The sequence below is a fragment of the Fusarium phalaenopsidis genome (assembly GCF_050370095.1).
Source record: "Fusarium phalaenopsidis strain FUZ10S chromosome Unknown contig_32296, whole genome shotgun sequence".
In the NCBI taxonomy this organism is placed as follows: Eukaryota; Fungi; Ascomycota; class Sordariomycetes; order Hypocreales; family Nectriaceae; genus Fusarium; species Fusarium phalaenopsidis.
This window is the reverse complement of record NW_028145408.1, coordinates 2406248-2426799: the sequence shown is the minus strand read 5'-3', so window position 1 is coordinate 2426799 and position 20552 is coordinate 2406248. Positions and strand designations below refer to the sequence as shown.

General features: G+C 53.3%; 5 protein-coding genes across 5 annotated transcripts; 2 read left to right on the top strand and 3 right to left on the bottom strand.

Moving 5' to 3' along the window:
• Nucleotides 1-509: 509 nt before the first annotated feature.
• LRP88_06334 (chromatin-binding protein RAD9) lies at nt 510-4137 on the bottom strand (the record flags this gene model as incomplete). The annotated part of the gene is made up of 3 exons (XM_083242873.1): nt 510-3704; nt 3760-3951; nt 4039-4137. The coding sequence occupies 3 exons, from the start codon at nt 4135-4137 to the stop codon at nt 510-512; spliced, it is 3486 nt and encodes a 1161-aa protein (XP_083101809.1).
• A 2103-nt stretch (nt 4138-6240) lies between these two features.
• Nucleotides 6241-7242, top strand: LRP88_06333 (uncharacterized protein; the record flags this gene model as incomplete). The annotated part of the gene is made up of 1 exon (XM_083242872.1): nt 6241-7242. The coding sequence occupies one exon, from the start codon at nt 6241-6243 to the stop codon at nt 7240-7242; it is 1002 nt and encodes a 333-aa protein (XP_083101808.1).
• A 1529-nt stretch (nt 7243-8771) lies between these two features.
• On the top strand, nt 8772-9128 carry LRP88_06332 (uncharacterized protein; the record flags this gene model as incomplete). The annotated part of the gene is made up of 1 exon (XM_083242871.1): nt 8772-9128. The coding sequence occupies one exon, from the start codon at nt 8772-8774 to the stop codon at nt 9126-9128; it is 357 nt and encodes a 118-aa protein (XP_083101807.1).
• Nucleotides 9129-9374: 246 nt separating this feature from the next.
• LRP88_06331 (uncharacterized protein) lies at nt 9375-14396 on the bottom strand (the record flags this gene model as incomplete). Its single annotated transcript, XM_083242870.1, has 1 exon — nt 9375-14396. The coding sequence occupies one exon, from the start codon at nt 14394-14396 to the stop codon at nt 9375-9377; it is 5022 nt and encodes a 1673-aa protein (XP_083101806.1).
• Nucleotides 14397-15902: 1506 nt separating this feature from the next.
• Nucleotides 15903-18452, bottom strand: LRP88_06330 (Mechanosensitive ion channel-domain-containing protein; the record flags this gene model as incomplete). The annotated part of the gene is made up of 1 exon (XM_083242869.1): nt 15903-18452. The coding sequence occupies one exon, from the start codon at nt 18450-18452 to the stop codon at nt 15903-15905; it is 2550 nt and encodes an 849-aa protein (XP_083101805.1).
• Nucleotides 18453-20552: the final 2100 nt, after the last annotated feature.

Here is a 20552-nt window from a genome sequence, read left to right as displayed (position 1 = left end):
GCAAATCTGGTAACTTCCCAGACTCTTTTGCCCCATATTTCACGTAGGTTACTTGTCAAAACCGGTCTAGTCGTGACCCGAGCTTTGCTCTTTGTATCGTGAGCTTCTGCGCTTGTCGTGTCCTGGTCCGAGAAAAGAAATCCTACGTTCCCCGGATCCCCGCCGTTGGCTCGGGTCCTGAAGAGGTCACCGTTGATCTTAAAAGAGGATGGTCAAAGTGATTTCTCGCATCTTAGATATAATAACGAAGACTTGCTATGCTCATGACTAGACATGGCTATACATGTCGTGAGGCGATCTCAGGGATACCCTGTTCCCGAGACAGAAATCCAAAGAATGTATAGAGCCCGTCAACCTTGACGAAACAAAAATAACTGCTTCAACGCCAGGGAGTGTCCTTGTCTCCCCCCTTTTCCTACAACGCCAATCCAATGTAGTCTATACGCAGGCCCGACTTCCCAAATAAGGGCAACAATAGCAATGGCCTTGAAACACCCCGAGGCAACCTCTCAACTATACATTTCGTCCACTTCCACTATACGTCCAAGAATTAGGCTCTGAATCACAAGTTCGTCATCTAGAACTCGCATGTTTCCAACCCTCAGTGGAACTTGCGACGACTTTCTGCGCCTCTTGTTACCCGCCACTTCTGTAGGCCCTAGAACCGCCTCGACTGTCCCTGTGCCCTTATCGATATATAGCCAGTCAAACGGGTTCCCTGCCTTTTCGTGTTCCTGCAACACGTCCCGTGCCTGCTGTGTCGAAAAGACACGCGATATGGACGGGCCCAGCACTGTCGCCAAGAATATGTAGGGCTCTTTGGCATCGTTGCGAGACTTTTTCGAGTCTACCACAACAAGCACCCTTTGTCCATCGAGAAGACGCGGACGCTGGTCGATGACTTCAGCGAGTTTCGCATCAACTGCAGAGTACGGCGCTAGAGTTCTCGACCGAATCGCATTGCCAAGTACAGCGGATGCTCCTGCACAAAGGATGTAAGGCTCCCAGTCCACAATCGCTCCTTTGTTCAGACAAGCCGTGATCCATTGATGAGCCAAGCAGGGGAGCCCTAGCGCCAAGGCTTGCATGTACTTGGCCTTGCGTGAGTGACTGTCTGCGATGAGTGCTGTAAACCCGCTCTCGCACCCTGCCTTGGTGAGCTTCAGCGCATCTTCCTCATCGATCACGAGGCTGGTGGTGTTCATGATTGACGAATGCTCAAACATATCTTGGAATCCTTCAGCGAGGATCGTCCCGCCTGCCTGTGTGATCTTTGTCTCCAGCTTGGTTCGTTCCTGTTGCTTTACCTGGTTCTGAAAGGAGATGGCAAATACCATGCCCTCGAATAGCTTACAAGTCCGGTGTACTGGAGCCAGGCTTTGCCTGAAAGATCTGCTAGATTTCGTGTGTATCAGGCTCCTTTCCAAGACACTTGCGGCCGGTGAGTGATGCAGCTCATCAGTGGACTCCGAGTCAAGACGTGGAAGTCGCTTGGCCATCCTCGTTGCTCTCGTTGCTGCTGGAGGTGACTCTGACTTGGTTCCTGCCCTTGGCGCCCGCTTACGCAAGCCTCGACCGCCGGCTGGTGATGGGAGGCTCACCGACTCTGCCCGCTTAGAGCTGGGCGAGTCTTGGGTTCCAGGCGTTGTCTTGGCCGACGGCTGTGGTGTCGTAGAGAGAATGCTCAAGCTCGAGGAAGTCGGCGGCACCTGGGCAATGGGGCGATTAGCCACAGGGGTCACAGGACTCGCCTCGCTTCGACGTGAGCGTGTGGTCATTGGTGGTGGGAGATCTGCGTAAACGCTTCGAGGCGCCCTCTTAGGCCGCGACCCTTTCTTCGCTTCACCCTCGTCGGGTGTCCCTTTCCGCGCCACCAGCCCATGGTCATCTCCGTGCTCAATAGTTGCCATAGCCTCGGGCTTCCGTGGGGGTGACGACAAAGACATGGGCTTTGGTGCCGTCTCTGCAATTAAGGCGTCCGAATTTGAAGAGCTCACGAATGGTGTTTTGCGGCTTTGCCGTAATGAGCGGCCATACATCCTTACATTTCTCCTTCGCTGTGGTGGCAAAGACGACGGCTCCGAGTCTCCACGTGCCGCCCCTGGACCGTCCTCATCGTCGACAATGAGTTTAGGCAATTCGGGCTCAGAAGGTAGCGGGTCCTCGGGGGGTGCGGTCGGTGGAAGAGACGCCTCAGTAGGCGGGAGAGAAGGCGGAAGAGAAGGTGCTGGACTGGTAGCAGGTATCATATCCTCCTCCTCCGTAACCTTCCGTGTATCCACCATGGCCAGATCCCCATCACCATCGACTTGTTCCTTTTCAGGGGCACTGTTTCCAGGAGTAGCCTTGGTTGAGGCATCAGGTGCCGTCTCGTTTGACGCAGCAACTCCCTTTTGTGAGTCGTCGACAAGAGTAGGCAGTTCTTGTGCCTTGGCGTTGTCTGTCTTTTCTTGCGGCTGGTCGTGGGCCGGGACGGACACGTCGGCTGATATCCTTCTCCTCTTCCTTGACGGCTGCTCTGCAAATTCGCGTTTAGCCATAGGTATGAAGCTCACTCGCCCCATCTCCTCGGCAGCTTTGGCTCGCTTCCGCTCGATCTTCTTCTTCCGCTCCATTCGTCGGATGGCATCGTCAGGGTCACTATCGGAATCCAGAGGAGATGAGACTGCAGCCCCTTCGCTCGACTTCCTCTCCTGTGACTTTTTCATCGGTTCGTAGTGCGTCATTGGCTCAGTGTTGCCTGAGGACCTGGGTGGTTGCGCTCGTGGTGTAGGATCCGAAGATGGGGGAGACTCGGGGATCATATCGCCGCCTGTCGATCGACTGTTGAGAGGCGTTTCTGCCCCTCTTGGATCTCCATCTCCATCTTCGTCTTGGAGTGATGTTTCGGGTATATCGTGGAGGCGTTGCGGGCTCGAGGTACGAATATCGGTTGGGGAAGAAACATTGGCTCGGTTCTTTAACGGCGACGTCTCAATAATGTTGGGGGATATCGAGTTGAACAGGTTCGGCGAAGGGCGCGATGATGTCGGGCTGATCCTTTTGATGGCTGACGAGAACTGCGTCTGACCAAACAGTTGGCTTCCGGCCAGAGGCGCAGTTATGCTCGGCCTTGCACCAAACGGGTTCTTGGGGACGGCTGGAGTCTCGAAGGCGTTACCATGAGGTCGGCATGGGGTTTGGCCCGCATTCAGCTGCGGGGTCTGGTCAGGATGCCTCCAGTCGCCTCTAGTGTTCTCAAAACCAGCATCCTCGGAGACCTGGGACGAAGGTCGGTTGAGTTCGCTCAAGGCAAAGTTGACTGCTCCAGTGTCGTCATCCCGAAGAGTCTCTGGCTCGTGAGATCCAGATTGCGTATCATTATTAACCGGGCTCGAGGGCACAACGTCGTAGTATTCACTGTAGTCGCGGCCGTCGTTGACCTGTGTCGGGGTCTGCTGAGAAAAGTCCATCTTGCGCAACAGCGCGGCAGCTGCAGCGCTGGTGGGTGGCTTGACGCTCTGAATCAAAGGTCCAGGTGCATCGCGTTGCACTGATTGCGGTTGCGCGCTGTCATGTCGCGTGGGGAGTGTTTCGTTGCCGTTGTGGTGACTAAAGTCGCATGGTCGCTGTGAATCGAGGCTCTCGTTGCTTGTCAAGTCGACGCGATTCTCCGAGTCCTCTTCATCGCCATTTAAGTCGTCTGGTTCGGGACATTCACCTTGCTTTTGCGAGTGTCAGTGCCACCCCGGTCAATTCCCAGTGCGACGGATCACAAACCTCGACAGTGGATCCTTCTGGACGCGCCTCTGTTGGTAACGCGTCGCGGGGAGCATGGGCCTCTGGACTTGCAATTGTAGCGACCGGCGTATCGGACGATGGTACCACGGCTTCGTTTGTTGGCGATGGGATCTCCTTGATGGCCGTCATTCGAGTCCTCGAAAAAGAAACCTTTGAGGGCGGGCTGTTGAGCTGTATTTGAGCGTACAAGTGTTAGTGGCCTGCCGCACTAGTCGCGAACCCCAGTGTAAGGGTGGTGGTGCTGCACTGGCTACGTACCGCTCCCACGCCAAATTCCGCCCTGTAGGCCTCGAGGATGGCCTGGCTGTCCTGCGACTCGTTGCTGCCTGCATGAGCAAGCATCTCCGAGTGTGTCATTGTCGTGAGGAGGGAATCATTTGAGCGATAATCAATTTGATGATGGAACAGCTCTCGCGAATAGTTGAAAGGAAGAAGTGCGCGCCGGCTAAATTGATTAATCCAATTGCCCCGAAGAGGAACAAAGAAGGAACCGCAAGCGTCAGGTTATCGCGCCGGTGACGCGGGGTCACGTGACTCCACTTACAAGATCGCTCTTTAGCCCATCCGCCTTCAGCTTGCTCCTGGCATGCAAGTTGCTCGCCTGGTGGTTCTCTTCTTTGTCTCTGTAACTTTTCCCTGAACCTTGAAAGGCTGATTCCGTTGAATATAGCCTCCAACTAGTATTGTCTTTGTGCCTACAACAGTGTCCCCGTTAGCGCCAGGGTCTTCGGGTGTCCGCAGCACATAGGCGAGGGAACGATATCCCTTGAACCACTACAAACAGAGAAGAGCAACAATAGAGTTGAGGTCGAAAATAGAAGCCGGTGAAGAACAACTCGTTTGTTTCGGTCTGTCATGTACATCCGGAACACCCTTCTCAACACCCATCGATTGATTCATCTCTCGAACAAAGATTCAACACCATGAGATTAACTCTGAGAATCATAAAAGACCGGGCTTGTTCCTCTTAGTTCAGGACCACTCATCACTTGCACTCACACCCAAAAGCGTACACAAGTCTTAACTAAACTTCCAACACACATCACACCTAACTGCAACAATGTCCGAAGACAAGTCCATCGCCGTGCGATCCCTTGTAGCCTTTTCCCAGGGTGAAATCCGGGAACCCATGTTTGACCTAGCCTACGACATGTTGGATCCTCTCGGATCCCGCATCTCTAGACTCAAGAAACTCATTTCAGATCTAAAAGCGCTATGCCCCGACCAAGCTCCGGCTCTTGGGTGATTAAGAGGTATGGTTCTGGTGATCAGTCAGGGAGTCGCAACGTAGACAGACACTTGTGATAAGTTCCTACATACATAGATTGGTTTTCATAATTAAATACTCAATCATCCACCATAATGTTACTATCCTCCTCCAGGAGCCCTTTCGCTTATCCCTGGTTTGCTTTTCGCGCATGTCCGTGCCTTAAAACTATTTAGGTAGGACTGAGAAATTCTGTCTCCAAGTTATGTATGGTTTCTAAAGTAGTAGAATCTTCCTTGTTAATTAAGCTACATCTCATTTAAACCCCATCTATCTCTCCAGCCTGATGATCTTTGAGGGTATCCAAATAGTTTTCGTCATCATTCGTATTGTTGTGATTGTCCTCGACATCGCCATCTCCACCAGCTTATGAAATGCTAAAATGTCTGTTCTGATATTCTGTTTAAGCCTCTCAAGGGGAGGAAAATAAGGTGAAGACATCTGGAGGCATTCCATCGTCTATTTAGATCATCTCTTTATTCCTGATGCTCGAATATACATGGCTATGAATGTTTGCCAAGTAGTTGAGGTGGTGTACCAAATACCCTCCCCTTTTCAATCTAGGCGTAGTTGTCACTGATGCTTCCTTCGCAATAAAATAGAACAGACCCGTGGTCTCTTTATGCGGTTCAGCTATAATTGTAACGAAATAGATCAAAGGGCGCTTTTCAGTGGCCTGACACCTGGAGATTCTACGTCAAAGGAAGCAAGCAATCAGCAGTCTGGTGTTCTTGCACTGGCTGGTATCAAAGAATTGGCGACCGTTTGTTTGCAATGGTAGCAGCAATTGCCATGGCATTGTCTGTAGCTCGATAAGAGTCAGTTTTCAGAACATTAATGGCTGCGACAAAGAAAACAAGCTATGAATAGCACTGATGTTCTCGCATTGGTTTCTTTGACTGAACAGACAAGGCTTGGAGAGATAACACTCTGAGCAACAGACAAGTCTCCGCTGCACCTGGTATTCATAGAGTTACTAAAGGGAGTCTTCGTCACCCTCATCCACCACGCTTCATCACTTACACTTACAAAATATACGCACAACATACGCACAACAGCAGCAACCCATAACTCATAACTCATAACTCATAACTCATAACTCATAACTCATAACTCATAACTCATAACTCATAACTCATAACTCATAACTCATAACTCATAACTCATAACTCAAACAATCACAACCTGTAACTATGTCATGTCGAACAGCAGCAACGCCTGAAACCTGGGAAATCTCGGAAATCCTGGCCAACCCAAAAGAAATCCAAGGTAACCCAAAGGTCATCAACACTACAAGTTATGCATTGGAATTTGCGATGAGACGCAGGACTCGCCAACAGCTTCTTGACCTAGCCCAGGATGGCATTGAAGGCCTTGAAATCCAGCTCGAGCAAAACAGACGCTTGACCTCCATCGCGAGTCGCATCAAGGGCCAAAGAGCCGAGTGGGAATACGAACTCGAACACAGAAGGCAGTTGAGACTTATCCTGGAGATCGATCGTGAGCTGGAGGAAAGATGCCTCTTTACCGCCTTGTTTCCTCACTCGTACTTCGACGACGAATGGGTGGACTGGTTCAGTGAGCTTATGACCCGTCGCAATGTCGAGATACGACCCGACATCATGAACAATGCGAAGTTCATTAATGATTCTGGCGAGCTTCCCGCGGTGCTCAACGACGAAGGCTCCAGTTTGACCGACCAACGCATCACCCAGCCGCGAGGTCCTGAGCAAGCCGGCGTGCCATCTCTGATGGCTTTTTACCACACTATGAAGGATGACGAAATCAAGTGTGAGGCTCTCCGCGCCATAGAGGCCCTCGAGACGCTATTTTGCAGGGCCAAGGCAGAAGTTATTCGCTCGTTGTTTTACCTTGGAAACAAGGAGATGGAGGAGGGCCCTAAGAAGGTTCTCCATGCGATCATCGGTGACCTCTTCGATTATGATCATGATCTGCGGCTCTTGCGTCGTTACGTGGACAGACTTGAGCACCTGAAGCCACGCATGACTGACAGAGTACTCCGCCAGCGAGTAATCACCGAGTTCGAGGCCGGAAAATTCGATCGCGCCACTACAAGGTTCGCTAACCGTCTCAAGTATCAACTCTCGAGTCTTGAGCGGATTGCTGACCATGTGTGTTGCGGTGTCCGCCCACGCGACAGTTCAATGCCGAGTCAAGAGGATATCCAGGAGTGAGCCATCTGGGAGGTATCGGGCCTTGTATCGCTCAGATCTGATGCCAAGGACTTGATGCAGAGCGTCATCATTAGAGGTAAGGCATCTGAGGCCCAAAGTCTGTGTGACGGCAAGGGATTTGATGACTGGGAGTATGGTGGATCTTTTCTGAACCGCCTTGACAAAAAGCTTGAAGAATGGGATGACAGACAGGATCTCTTTCAGACACTGGGTCAAGGTTTTGTCAAGGCGGTTTATGAAAGTGCCTGGGATCTCTGGCAGGTTAACATCTCGGCTCTCGGAGGGATCACCTTGAAGCTTAGACAGCTCCTCGACCATACTCTGAACTCACACTCTTAACGGCCTGGCAGACTGGCCGTCTGAGGTATCAATACCGACAAATGATGCTAGATAGATGTTTAACTACCTAGCAACTCTCTCTTTCCTAGACTTTTAGATAAATTGACTGAGCTTTCTTATAATTAATCTCTCGTGAGTATTTATTAGCCCTGATTAAGTAGTTAAGAAGTTGCAATTCAGCTAGATACCTATAGCTATATTAATTATAATCTCATATACTACAGAATATTATTTAAATAAGGGCTTTGATTAAGCTAAGAAGGCAATAAAGTATTCTCAAAGGATATTTAACTTGTTATTAAAATTATCTTTATTATTATTATATCTTCAACGTATTCTTTAATATTAACCATAGGGCAAGAGACCACAGTACAATGCAACCAAACCTCTCATATGGCTATTTTAACCCTCATGTTAGAATATACAGACCAGGTACGAACCTGTGTCGAATAGCCAAGTTAGTGTGCCAAATGCCCACCCTCCTTATGAGATCCGGTTTTGGACATCGCCCATGCTTCCTGTCAATCGTGAAGCACGGGCTCGGGCATATCCTGGACGCTGCAGCCACGGGAATGAAATTTGGTGGCTTCCTATGCTTTGACTCGGTGATTCCGTACCGAAAGAAGCAAGGCCGGTGCTCTCATACACACAAAGCCCTATCAATGAACTGGCGATTATCTGGTTTAGGAGAAATGACGCCTTTGACATTCTTTGTGACGCAAGGGCGGGAATTATCTTTGATTTGAGAACGTTAATAGCTATAATAAAGAAACTAAGTGATGCAGCGTAAAGGCTTCTTTGAGTTGGTACAGACTCGACACTGCCTGGGCATGAGACAAAGACTCTACATACACCAAACATTCATGGTGTTATAAGAAGAAAGCATCCATCATCTTCGTTCACACAATTTTACAAATCATATGAAAACAAGAAACACACACAACTACCACAACAGTCCATAACAACAACATCAACAACCTGCAACTCACTGACTCACCACCAACAGCAACAATGCCCAGCGACACTTCCACCACCCCCCCTCCCAGGCGTCCACACCTACATGCGTAGGTAGGTCCGCTTTGCTGCAGGCTTCCTTCGGAAGTAAGAGTAAGGAAGAGATTCTTGACCAAGCCCATGACAACATCAAGCTTCTCGAAGTGCACTTTGACCAGGCCAAACGCTTGGCTGCCATGACGGATCGCATCAAGATCCATTGCGGACTCGAACCCGGAGTTGAGAATGCTCTCATGCTTGTGCAGCGCACGACGTCCATCCTGAAGCTGGATCGCATTGTTGACGAGTGTCTTTTCGGCGGCCGCGCTATCGACATGGCCTTTGCGGAGAGTCTCGATGATTTCGTCGGCAAGGTTCTCGAAGCTGCCCACGATTTGGCCAAGGCCCACGTCTCAACCCTCAAGCAGCTGATCTCCAACGTTGAAAGGATGCTTGGTCTGAGCCCTGCTGAGGCCGCTGCTCGCTTTCCAAGCGTGAACAGTACCACAGGATTTCTCAACTTCTTGATGCGAGACGGATCAGGCCAGGAGTAATTTTGACCAAGCAGATCTACGACACATTCAGGGGATTGAAGCATAGATTGACATCACAAGGTTGGACACGAAGCGAATTTGTTTGTTCGAGACCTTTCAGATACTCATCTCTCAATATTAAACCTCTTGGTATAGATTAACCAACTTTCCTTTCCAAACAATCTTGAAAACTTTTCGTGCATCCAAAGTAATAAACGCTACATGATCGCTATGTAAAGTCTGAACAAAGCTAACAAAAACAGAATATTAATAGTCCCAATCATCGTCATCTCCCCAGTCTCCGCCAGAGTAGTCCACGACTGGCTTCTTTGCCCACTTGTCGTCTGCAGGGGGAGGAGCTGGTTGAGGGGGTGGCTGTTGTTGCACAATTGGTGCAGGCTTCATCTGCTGACTCGGGAGGCCAGAGGCAGCTGACCCAGGAGGGTTAGGTTTGGAAAAGAGTGGCGTTGGTTCCATGTTGTTCTCTTGGCGGCTCGAAGGCCCATTATGCACGGGCTTGGGAGAGCCGCCCTTGGAGAACAATGGTGCCGGGCTGAGGGACCTTTCAAGGGCATCACGAGGGGTAGCTGAGCCCGGCCGCGAGATGGGTTGCTGCGGTTGAACCTTAGGAGCTGGTGAAGGTGCCTTCTGGATTGTCAGGGGCTGCTCAAACCGAGAGGTATCTGAAGAACCTCTGGGAGCGGCATCCGCATTTGCCAAAGCCTCCATATTGCGCTGGATCTCCTCAGACTTCCGGAACATATCCGTAGATCTTCTGTGAACCTGGACAATCGAGGGTCGCAATACTGGCTGGGGTTTCGCTTCAGATACTTCGATGGTCGTGATAGATCCCGCGTCAGACAAGCTGTCTCTCTTCTGATGAGAAGACACCCGACTCATTGAAGATAATCCTGCATCAGACAGGCCTGGGCTCGATGCCAGCGGTGGCTCGGGACTTGCACGAAGGGTGTCTGGCCTTAGCGGGGCAGGTATGTTCTTTGACTGATGTGGCTCAGGGGTCCTTGTTTGCGGCACGGGCATCGGCTGCGGGGGCCTAGAAACATTGTTCTGCCCTGGCGGAGGAATCTGAGATGGGAGATTCTGATGAGCGTTGCTTGGTCCAGCCTTTGAAGGTGTTGACAAGGGGGCCATTTGGGAAGGACCATTTGCTGGAATATGCCCCGCTGAAGGAGACGGTGCAATCCGGGCCGCGCCCACAGGGGGCGCTTGGGGATTGGTTGGTGGCATATGTCCAGATGGTATTCGGCCAGGCTGGGGAGCCATTTCACCAGGCAGGAGAGGCTTTGGATCAGATTGAGGAGGCATCTGGCCGGGTCCCAGAGGTCTCTGTCCAGGTTGCATAGCGATCTGCGAAGGTCCGGGGGGTACTTGGCCCATTCCAGGGGGTGCTTGACCGCGCTGAGGGCCCATCTGGCTAGGTTGAGGAGGCACCTGGCCAGGCTTAGGACCCATTTGCCCAGGCTGGATAGGCATTTGACCAGGTTGAGGAGCCATTTGGCCGGGCCCGGGGGGACCTTGTCCAGGCGGCGCCCTTCCAGGCCCAGGAACGGGCTGGGTCGGTATCTGACTAGGTTGAGGCATCTGACTTGACTGGGCAGCCATATGTCCAGGCTGAGGCGGCATGTTTCCCTGAAAGCCAGGTCCCGGTGAAGCAGTAGGGGGCTGTCCAGGTTGCCAAACCGCCGGAGTCGAGTACTCCCCACCACCCCATCTCGGGGGGGCGTTATTGATAGCCGTCACCGGAGAAGACACAGTTGGTGTTGTCGGGGTCGGAGCTGTAGACTTGGAGCCGCCCTTGAAGAGTTTGAACCACTTGCCTCCCTTGCCCTCTTTGGGGCCGGCACTTTGCGGTCCTTGAGCCGGGACTGAGCCAGGACGGAATCCTTGGGGTGTCGGGGGTTGCATACCAGGAGCCCATTGCGGTTGGTTCTGGGGAATCTGGATCTGTGGCTGCACCCGGCCGTTGGGGGCCTGACCGGGATGTGGCATTTGGCCTGGTGGCATCTGGCCTTGGGGAGGAGCTTGTCCCATAGGGTTGGCCGACCCTTGAGAAGATCTCCTCTGCAGCAGCTTCGGGCCAGGGGTTTGCTGGGGGTAAGGAGGTTGTCCCTGAGGGGGAGCCTGTGGTGGAGAAGGCTGTGTTTTTGAGAGCTTCCGTAGTAGCTTTCCTGGGCCATGATGAGAAGTCTGAGCTGGTGGAGGAGTCTGGCCTGGAATAGGCTGTCCATGTGGTCTCTGGCCTTGCTGCCCAGGCGGAACTTGAGGCAGGATTTGACCCTGAGGCGACATCGGGCCGCCAACAGGGACTTGTCCTTGAACTGGCATCTGATTTGGGTACGGGGGCTGACCCTGAGGTCGAGGAGCACCTTGGATAGGTGCTTGCCCCTTGGATGGCTTCCTTTGCAGCTTGGCTGGATTTTGCATAGGCGTCTGACTGGGATAGGGAGCACCTGGAGGTCCTTGCCCCTGAACTGGACCTTGGGATATAAACTGTCCTTGAGGAGGCATAGGGCCCTGGGGGAGCTGGTTCGAAGGACTATATTGTCCCTGGGGTTGACTAGGGGAGGCCCCTCCCGGGCTCTCACCCTGCAGACTCGCCCTCCGACTACCCGCCGGACTATGCTGCACCGACGAGGCCATCGAACTACGTCTCTTCTCCTGCGATCCGCTCATCGTTGAAGACCGGCTCACTGTCCCGCTCGGCACCTCCTCGTGCTCCTCGATTCGGCCTAGGAACTGCTGCCCCTGTGGTGGCGGGGTCGGCGCGGGGACGACCTGGTTCTGCGGGACAACGTTGCCCTGGGATGTCTGACGGAGGGATTGCGAGCGTGACAGTCCTTGCTGGGCTACACCATATGCTTCCATGGTCGGCGGGGAAGAGAGCGGCGAGCCCACAGAGCTGCGTCGCGCATCGGGAGGTCCTCTGCTCAGAGACTTCTTGCGCAGCATGTTTTGCGCAGCTATGGCGTGACCCTGACCTTCGATGTCTTGCATGGTGAAATAGGACCCTTGCTGGGGCTGGTTGGTTGGTGCCGAAGGGGGCGTAGGCGTGAAGCCGTACATGGACGATGAAGACTGCGAGACAGGAGAGGGTGTGTAATTAGGTTGGTTAACGGCCTGGTTGAGTGAGGCGGACGATGAGCCCCGACGGCTGTTTTCCATGGGAGAAGGAGTTTGAAGGGGATACATAGAGGACATGCTTCCATGTCGAGAGTCGATAGGCGAAACCTCTGCACCGCTGAACGATGAATGACGTCGGTTGAGATGCCCAGGACCCGGCGCTGCACCAGCGCCTTGCGGCGGGAAATTCGGGGGTGGCCTTTGCATTGGAGGGTCGTCGGGATACGGGAGATTGTCAACAGGATACGGCGGGTTTTGAACCGGAGGTCTCCCGAACGGAGCTGCTTGTCCTGATGGAGGAGGAGCTGTGGCAGGAATCTGATCAGGATACGGTGGGATAACGCCTTGCTTAGCCGGGATTGGGGGATTCGGCCGTCCTGCTGCTTGCTGGGGATGTCCTCCCATCATGTTTGGCATCACACTTGCAGGCCTTGCAGGCTGCTGGGCTTGATTCACACCAGCTGAAACATTCATCTGCTGTCCCTGATATGTTGCACCTTGAATCATAGATGCCGGTCTTTGTGAAGGCAGTGAGTCGGGCACAGTGTTGACTCGCTGAATGCCCATCTTGGGCTCCTCCTGGAGACGCTGCTGCTGAACGTGTGGTGCTGGTGTCATGGACGGAGGATGTTGCCCCTGAGCAGGCGGCTTATACCCGTGGCCTTGGCCGGGCGGTGCATTGAGATTCTGGGGTGGGAACTGAGGTTGTTGACCTGGTTGTGAAGGAGCTCTTCCACGTGCTGGCTTCAACACGGAAGGCATATGCGCGAGATCGCCCTGTTGGCCCAGTGTCAAGGATGCTTTCTTATCATCGTCGAGTGAAGCCAACGTTGATGGTCCAGCCGAGAACGAATCCTGTCGATTTCCACTCCGTCCAGCCTTGAGCACAGAGGGCATATATGACAGATTCCCTGGCGGAGGCTGTGGTCCCTGAGTACCACCAGAGCCAGAGTTAATACCCATAATAGGAGGAGTTGGTGCATTCCGTATTGAGGGGTCGTCAATCGGGTGCTTTGGGGGAACTTGAGGCGGCGCAAGCACAGCTGGAGTGCTCGTAGCCTCTCTATAAGGTGGTTGGACAGGCTTGGTATTCATCATGAGATGATCTTCAGGCTGGAACGTCCTTCTTCGCTCTAGAACGGGCTCCTCTCTCATAGGCGTCGACCCCCGTGAGATATCCGGTGTGTTTCCAGCCGACCTGGGCTTATAAGCTTGGAATCCACCAACGACTTCTTCCACTGGAGGAGCTGGTTTCTTCTGTATACGCAGAGGCTGCATCTGACCACCATAGTTCCTTAGCGATCCCGGTGCGAGCTGAGGTTCTTCGTTCTTCTTCTCCACGGGACTGGACTGCTCCGGAAGTTCTGCCAACAGCGGCGGCGGGGCCGTCTCGATGGGCGCAAGCACCATATTATCCGCCATCTCGACCGGCGGCGGGTTCGTCTCTACCCTCGCAGGTCCCGTATCTTCGGTAGGCATCTCGGCTATCACACCCACCGGGTCCGGGGGCGCCATGGGGACCTCGCGGCTGTCAATCATGGGGACGAATTCGTGTGTCTCCTCGGGGACCGTGGGCGGAACAGCGACCGGATCTCCCATTACGGGCTCTGCGTGAGCTGCTCCATGGGCGGGTGTCGTCTTTTCGCTGGCGATTGGGCTCACGCCCTTGCCGGGAGGCTTGTCGATCTTGTCCTCAATGCCACCCGCAACAACCCTCCTCGCAGCTTCCTCTTCCTCCTCGGCCAGCGGGCTCACATCGTTGTATGCTCCGGGGCCGAGGTACATAAAGTTCTCCGGCTGGAAAACGGCGTTGTCGTCATCGCCGCCGCCGCCGCCGCCATCACCGTCCCATACGGCACTCACAGGCCTCGCGGTGGCCGACATGCGACTCTCCCAACCATTCTCCTCCCTCCTCGCCTTTGCGTGGGCGCTCGCCGTTGTAGTGCTCGCATGCCGTCGGACCTGCTGCTGCGACTCGAGACGCTCTTCGGGAGCTAGGTCAGGCGCCGGGGCACCTGCGTCGACAAAGTCGGGGAACTCGTCGCCTTCCTTGGGGAAGTGGTATTGAATGTGTCCGGTGGGCTTGTACTTGTAGAACCAACGCTGACCGTCATAGTCCATGTCCCAGCCCTCTGGAAGGCCAGCCATGGTTGCCGTCTATGTCCTTCGAGGACCCGACTATTCTCGAGAGTCTGTATTATCGAGCTGCGTCGATGCGCATCGTAGAGGGCGAGGTCTTTGGTCGGATCAGGCTGAATTGCACTGCAGCTTCGGGTCGAACGTGGCCGGCGCGAGGGCTGAGTTGGGAGCTGAACTACCCGGCCACCAACCATTTAAACCCGAGCAAGCGACTTTCGGCGGGCAGAAGGAGCACAAAGGACAACAAACTTGAAGATATGCCGTGTTCCGAAATAGTACAGCAAGTCTCCCTTTTTTGGATCGATCGAGAGGAAGAATACCCAAAAGCAAAACGCCAGCCAACGCTTTGCTTCAACCCGCCAAGGCATTCTCCGGGGCACGCTGGGGGGCTCGCAGCCTGATGCCGCACGGGTAGTCGGTTGCTCTCCACTAGTCAAGCCCATGGCAGCGGCTGAGCACATTGGAGTCGTCTTCTATTGGGCGAGCCTCTCGTAGGGCGGTCCGTGGGATGGATTGGGAGGGGGACCCTTTAATTACAGCTCCCACTATTGCTTACCCTGGTTGTTAGGTGAGGGAAAAACTAAGGCATGAGTACAAAGACGTTAACAAAGAGCTTTGTAAATACAGGAGTAAGAGGTGGCACACATAGCATTTGTGATAGATAAAGGGCTATTGAATTTTTAATATTTTTTTGATATTTCATTTCATTCTTTATGCTGTGTAGATTCCGATCCATTCTGAATGGCTATGGAATTTGTGACAAGTCAGATGCGTCTCTCGTTCTGGTGTGTTGTTTATTTCTTCCCCCCTGGGCCAAGCCCGTCGTCACCTCAGCCTTGAATGGGGTCCCGGCTAGAGCTCCCCCAAGGGCTCCGTTCCTTCGGGGCCTAGATGTTTGAGAAGGCGATATATCTGCTACTTGAGATGACATGAGCCATTCCGTTCTTCATCTCGTCTGATTGATTTACATATCTTTTGTATCGTATATATTGCTCACAGCATCGTCACCACTTCTGGTCCACCCAACCGCCAGGTGTCAGTCACTCATATCCACTGAAATTACATCACTCACACCTCTGGCCCCTGTCATTGATCAGTGGATCCCTTGCTGATTGAAACAATCAAGCTTTCTTATCAAGCTTCGTGTTATTATTAGATCTCGAAACTCGATTGTCGAGAGCTTGGACATTCACTTTTGAACTCTGTTGATGGCTGAATTGCGCTGTATTAGGATCCCGCTGAGCTCTCAAGTTCAAGCATTCCAAGTCCAGTCAACCAACTCTCAAACTGCCTCCAAAGGGGCGCTTCACTAGTAATATCTTTTCGCTGTCTATTCTTCTCCAATCTGTCACCTCAAGCTACCGTGTCATGCATAGCACTCTGTGCGTAGTTGAAAATAAAGCAATAAGGAAACCCTTCAGACGTGCCAGTCTGGTAACTCTATCGGGAAAATTCATAAAACTCATGATATTTGTAGACGTGTTCGTGTTTGTTCGTCAATGCTTGTCTCGGCTCTCAGACCATGTCTGCCGGCCGGCGGCTCTTGGACCCGGTCCGTGTTCGGCCAAAGACCCGGGATCGGCTCTCCGTTGAGATGCGGCGGGCAACACCGGAGGAGCTGGCGATGGATTCCCTCTCCTCTTCGATCCGGGAAGCGCGCTCCTTTTCTCGGATCATCGCGAGGCGCTGCGCGTGCACGTTATCTCGCCTGTTCTCGAAAACATCCTGGAAGTCGTTCATGTTGTCGTCCACAGAACGCTGACGCTCGCTTCGGCGGCTATATGTTGAAGGGAAGCGGTTCAAAGCAGGACCCTCAGACTGCGAGTGGTTGTCCAGAGGATCAACGTTGCCATGGTCTTGCTCCTTGCCATACGCAGGAGGAGGCTGCATGCCGGTCCAGTACATGGGGTGTTCGCGGCTACCACCAGGTTCGTTGCGGAACGGAGACTGGATGCCGATGTTCACCATCTGAGTCATGAGCTCCGTCACAAACTTGTTGTGGCGGTTGAGACGAAGCAGTTCGTTCTGGAAGTTGGTCTTGTGGAAGAAGATGAGGTTCATCGAGCACGACCGCACCTCGTTCAGAGTCGTCATCTCGGTGATGATGCGAGGTTGGTAGTCACGCTTGTTTGCCAGGCAAAAGTCCGTCATTCGCTCCTTGAGCTCGTCGATCATGTGCTGGGGCGTACCAAAGCGCATCACGAGGCTGACGACATCAGCCAATCCGTTGGAACGTCGCTGGTTGAGGATGAAGAGGTTGTTGAGCAGCGAGTTGGGGGCCTGCACGATGTGGCCTTGCATCTTCTTGAACTCGGTGTAGAGCAGAGAAATCTCGGTCACATAGTAATCATCACCCATCATTGTGTCGCCAGTCGATCCGTATACAGTCACACGATCACCGACATCGAAGGGATGCTTGACAAAGACGAAGATGATGGACTGGAGGAACTCCTGAGCGGTGGCCTGGAGCACCCAAGCCAGACCAAGAACCACAGTGCCCGCAGAGCCGAGGGCGGCGGCGGCGGAGCCCGAGAGGATCGAGATGAAGACAATGATGGTGATAACAACGATGATGAACATAAAGACCTTGTCCAGCTTCTTAATCACCGAGTCGAGATCCTTGAGCGAGGCGGCGATGGCCTTCTTTTCCAAGTGGATTTCGTTACACACAGCCTCGAATTCGTCGACCGAAATGTCACCGTTCATGTCCTTGTCAAACATCATAAAGGCAACCTCGGCCTCCTCTTCAGCGGTGAAGATGGCCTGTAGATCCTCGAGGTAGACGAGATCACGGCCCTCTCTCACGGTACTTCGGTAGATGAGGCGGGCGAGGGTGTGGGCTGTAGCAGTCTGCTTCAGAAGCTCATTGACGACTCTGCGAGGGTGATTGCTGTCAACCTTGCGGCCGATTAAATCGTTTCCAACTCGACCAGCAACGTAGCCGACCTTGTTCCATGCCTGGCGAGATTTGTCCTGGAGGGTCTGCATTGGTGTCTGGGCGCCGCTGGCGGAACCACTACCGCGCTGGAAGAAGTAGTCGGTCTGCTCATTCTTGGCCTTGGCATGCTCGTACAAACGGACAAGCTGGCCAATGTCTGTCTTGTTGTTGTCGATACGAGTCGCGTAGGTTCGCTGGTGGAACGACGATGCAATCCACTGAATGAGAATCTTCTCGACAAAGTTGAGGGCTGCCAGGACAAAGAGGGCGATGATGACCTTGTTGACGACAGTGACCCAGTGCGGCTTCTTGTCCCGGTAGTTGTGCGAAGTCATAGTCGGCTCGAAGGAGATGAGGATGGCAAGGAACCAGAGAAAGACGGCCGTGTGAAGGTCAAGCTGGTAGCCAATGTCCTTCCATTTCTTGGGGGTGGTCGAACCAGACAGTCTGGCAACCAGCTTGAAGGTGGGAGGCATGAGGCTGGTGATCATGCGGGAAACCCAGAGTACTCCCCATACGATCTCGAGCCAGATGCCGAACCACATCAAGTCTACACCACCGACATCGCGCTCACCATTCTTGAAGGCAAACCCGCCAAGCAAGACTGGGATCAGGAGAAGGGCAGCTCCGGGGAACAGGTAAAGACAATACCGGACGAAACGAGGAAACTTTCGAAGGAATATCCAGAACTTGAGGAGAGCGGCATCGGGATCTCGCTTCTTGTTGTCGTGAAAGGTCTTTTCGTCGGGCAGAGTGACGTTGAAGGCATCCTCAGGCTCAACATTATGAGCGCGCTTCCTCATATGGCTACCTCCATCATGCTCCTCGGCTGAGACAGCCCTCTCAACGCGGAGGAGCTCAAGATTGTCATCTATGCGGCTGGCGTCTGCACGCTGGCCAGAAGGAGACAGGGCGGTGTTGGAGCTGGAGTCGTTCGTGTCGTTGGGTGCAGCGAGGGTAGGAAAGGTGTCAAGCGAAGGAGCTGAGATCTTTTCATCCTCTCCTAGCCTAGGTGAATCGGTTCGTCGAGGGTGTTGTGTAGTCTGCTGTGAAGGCTGTCTCGACGGAGGGGGTTGCTGGAGCTTAAACTCCTTCCCATCAGGAAGAGGTGGATCTGTGCCAGTCATGATGATCCCCGTTGTTGGGTTTCAGAACACCAAGCTCTTTCAGGGATGTTGAATAATAAAGATGTAGGAAGGAAGTAAATGCAACCGGCCAAGGGGATTTAAAAGACTGTCACACGTCCCGTCTCGAGATGCGATCGAGGTGTGGAGAGCGAGTGACGAAATACCCACTGGAAGTCCGGTATGTGGGATGGGATTGGGGATAAACGAAAGGCAAGTAAGTAAGTGAAAGGGGAAAAAAGAAGTGGATCAGGCAGGCATTGGTGATGACATCGATCGAGATGACTGTCCCTTGGATATGTATGTCGACGTCCAGCTGCAGGACCGTTGTGTTTGCTTGCGCGTACTTGAGGTGTCGATGATGGATGTGGTGTTGGTGTTGAGCTCAGAGGTTGAAGTTGTGCTCAATAGAGTACAGGTCGTCAACTCAAATTCACACCTTCCCTTGCAGAAAAAAAGAGAAAAATGACAATTATCTCAATCCAAGTGATGAGAAATCCGGGGGAGTTTATTTAACCAAAAGATTCGAAACCCTGCGGGCGACCGGGAGGAGCATGTTGAGCTTTAAGAGATCGCCCATGGGCTCGTGGGGACGTGTACAGCAAGCAGGAGAAAGACTGGGTCCTGTCCAGATAGGCTTACAGTCAGTACCTACCTTGCTTGCTTGCTTGCCCCAGGCCAGGAGTCAGTCAGGGAGTGAAGATAGGAAGTTCAATGGATGAGTTCCCAGGGTGTATCCACTGTTTCTCTGCTTCATTCACCTCCATGTTTTGTCAACGAGGTGACCACTTTACTCGACACCCCCTTGACCTTTTTTTCCCTCCCAACCAACCACCACCACCTTCACCACCAAAAATCTTCACCTCACCCACTCCTCCAGACCAAAAGATTCTCTACTGCCTACGATAGGCATGCTGCCGGACCCTGGATAGGCGCGCCCCAAAGGCCCGCAGCAGTGGAGCCCGCGCCGTGTCAGGGCCAAGGCAAGCCACCACGGGGCGCGGACGGGCGCCGGATGTTCAAACACCATCATGACGGAGGGAGTGTGTGGATGGTGTCACTGCCCGTGGAACATCCCAACGGGGAAAGACCGAGGATGCCGCCGGCGCTTCCAAGACTTCCCAATCGAGTCCATGGGTGGCCCAACTCAGTCACAACCACCGTGACGGCGCTTCTTGGTGGCCGGTGTGCCGGGCCGCACACAACACACGGTCGATGCAGATCATTGAACACGCGCATGTGTGTGCGTGAAATTCGAGCTAGATCCTCGTAGGTAGGATGCAGAAGAGTTCGATTCCAAGGCTTCTCGTTGGCGCAGAACCGAGACACCAGACGCGTGCATGCCCACGTCTCGTCTCGCAAGCATAGCAGGCAAGGGTTCTCTCTGATTGTCATGTCAATTAAAAGACCCTCGCTGCTTGTCGGGCGCATCTGCCTCAGCGCAAATCCCTTCCCTCGCGGGAAAGCTTGCAGAGGCTAAACACCAAGCTCCTCAGACCATGGCCGACTGGAATCGCCTTTGCCAGACCACCTCTGACGTCACCGGCGAGATGCTGTGCTGTCGTTGAGGAAATCCCTGCTTGGCGTCGTTGTTTTTCCTTTCGAATTTCTCCATGGTCCCGTAGTGTCTTTTGCCATCTCGTGTTTCTTGGTCGATAACGCCATGATCTCCGTGGTTGATGGATGGTGGCGGATATCGAGACGGGAGGCTCAAGCTTGAAAGAATTTTTAATCCATCCATCTTTTTCTGGTGCAACCACACCACACATTGTGTCCCTGGGTGGCTTAACGTCAGGCACCGTCCCGTCCAAGCTCGGCTCCTACTGTGCAGCCATGCCGTCACCGTGGGGGTGCAAGCCAGTTTTGCACAGAGCCTCATACTGTGAAACGCCAAGGGGCGTGTCGTGAATCTTGTTCGGCTGCCTGGATGCTGAAAACTTGGGTTCACTGGAGACGGCTCCATTGACCTGACTCGAGCTCAGTCCGCGGAACCACGGAGTTAAACTTGACCGACAAAGAGATTCAAGTTCAACAGATTTATCCACAGATCTGACCCAGCCCTGACCTTGAGCAAAGAGCTCAGGGGCATTCCTTGGCACTGGC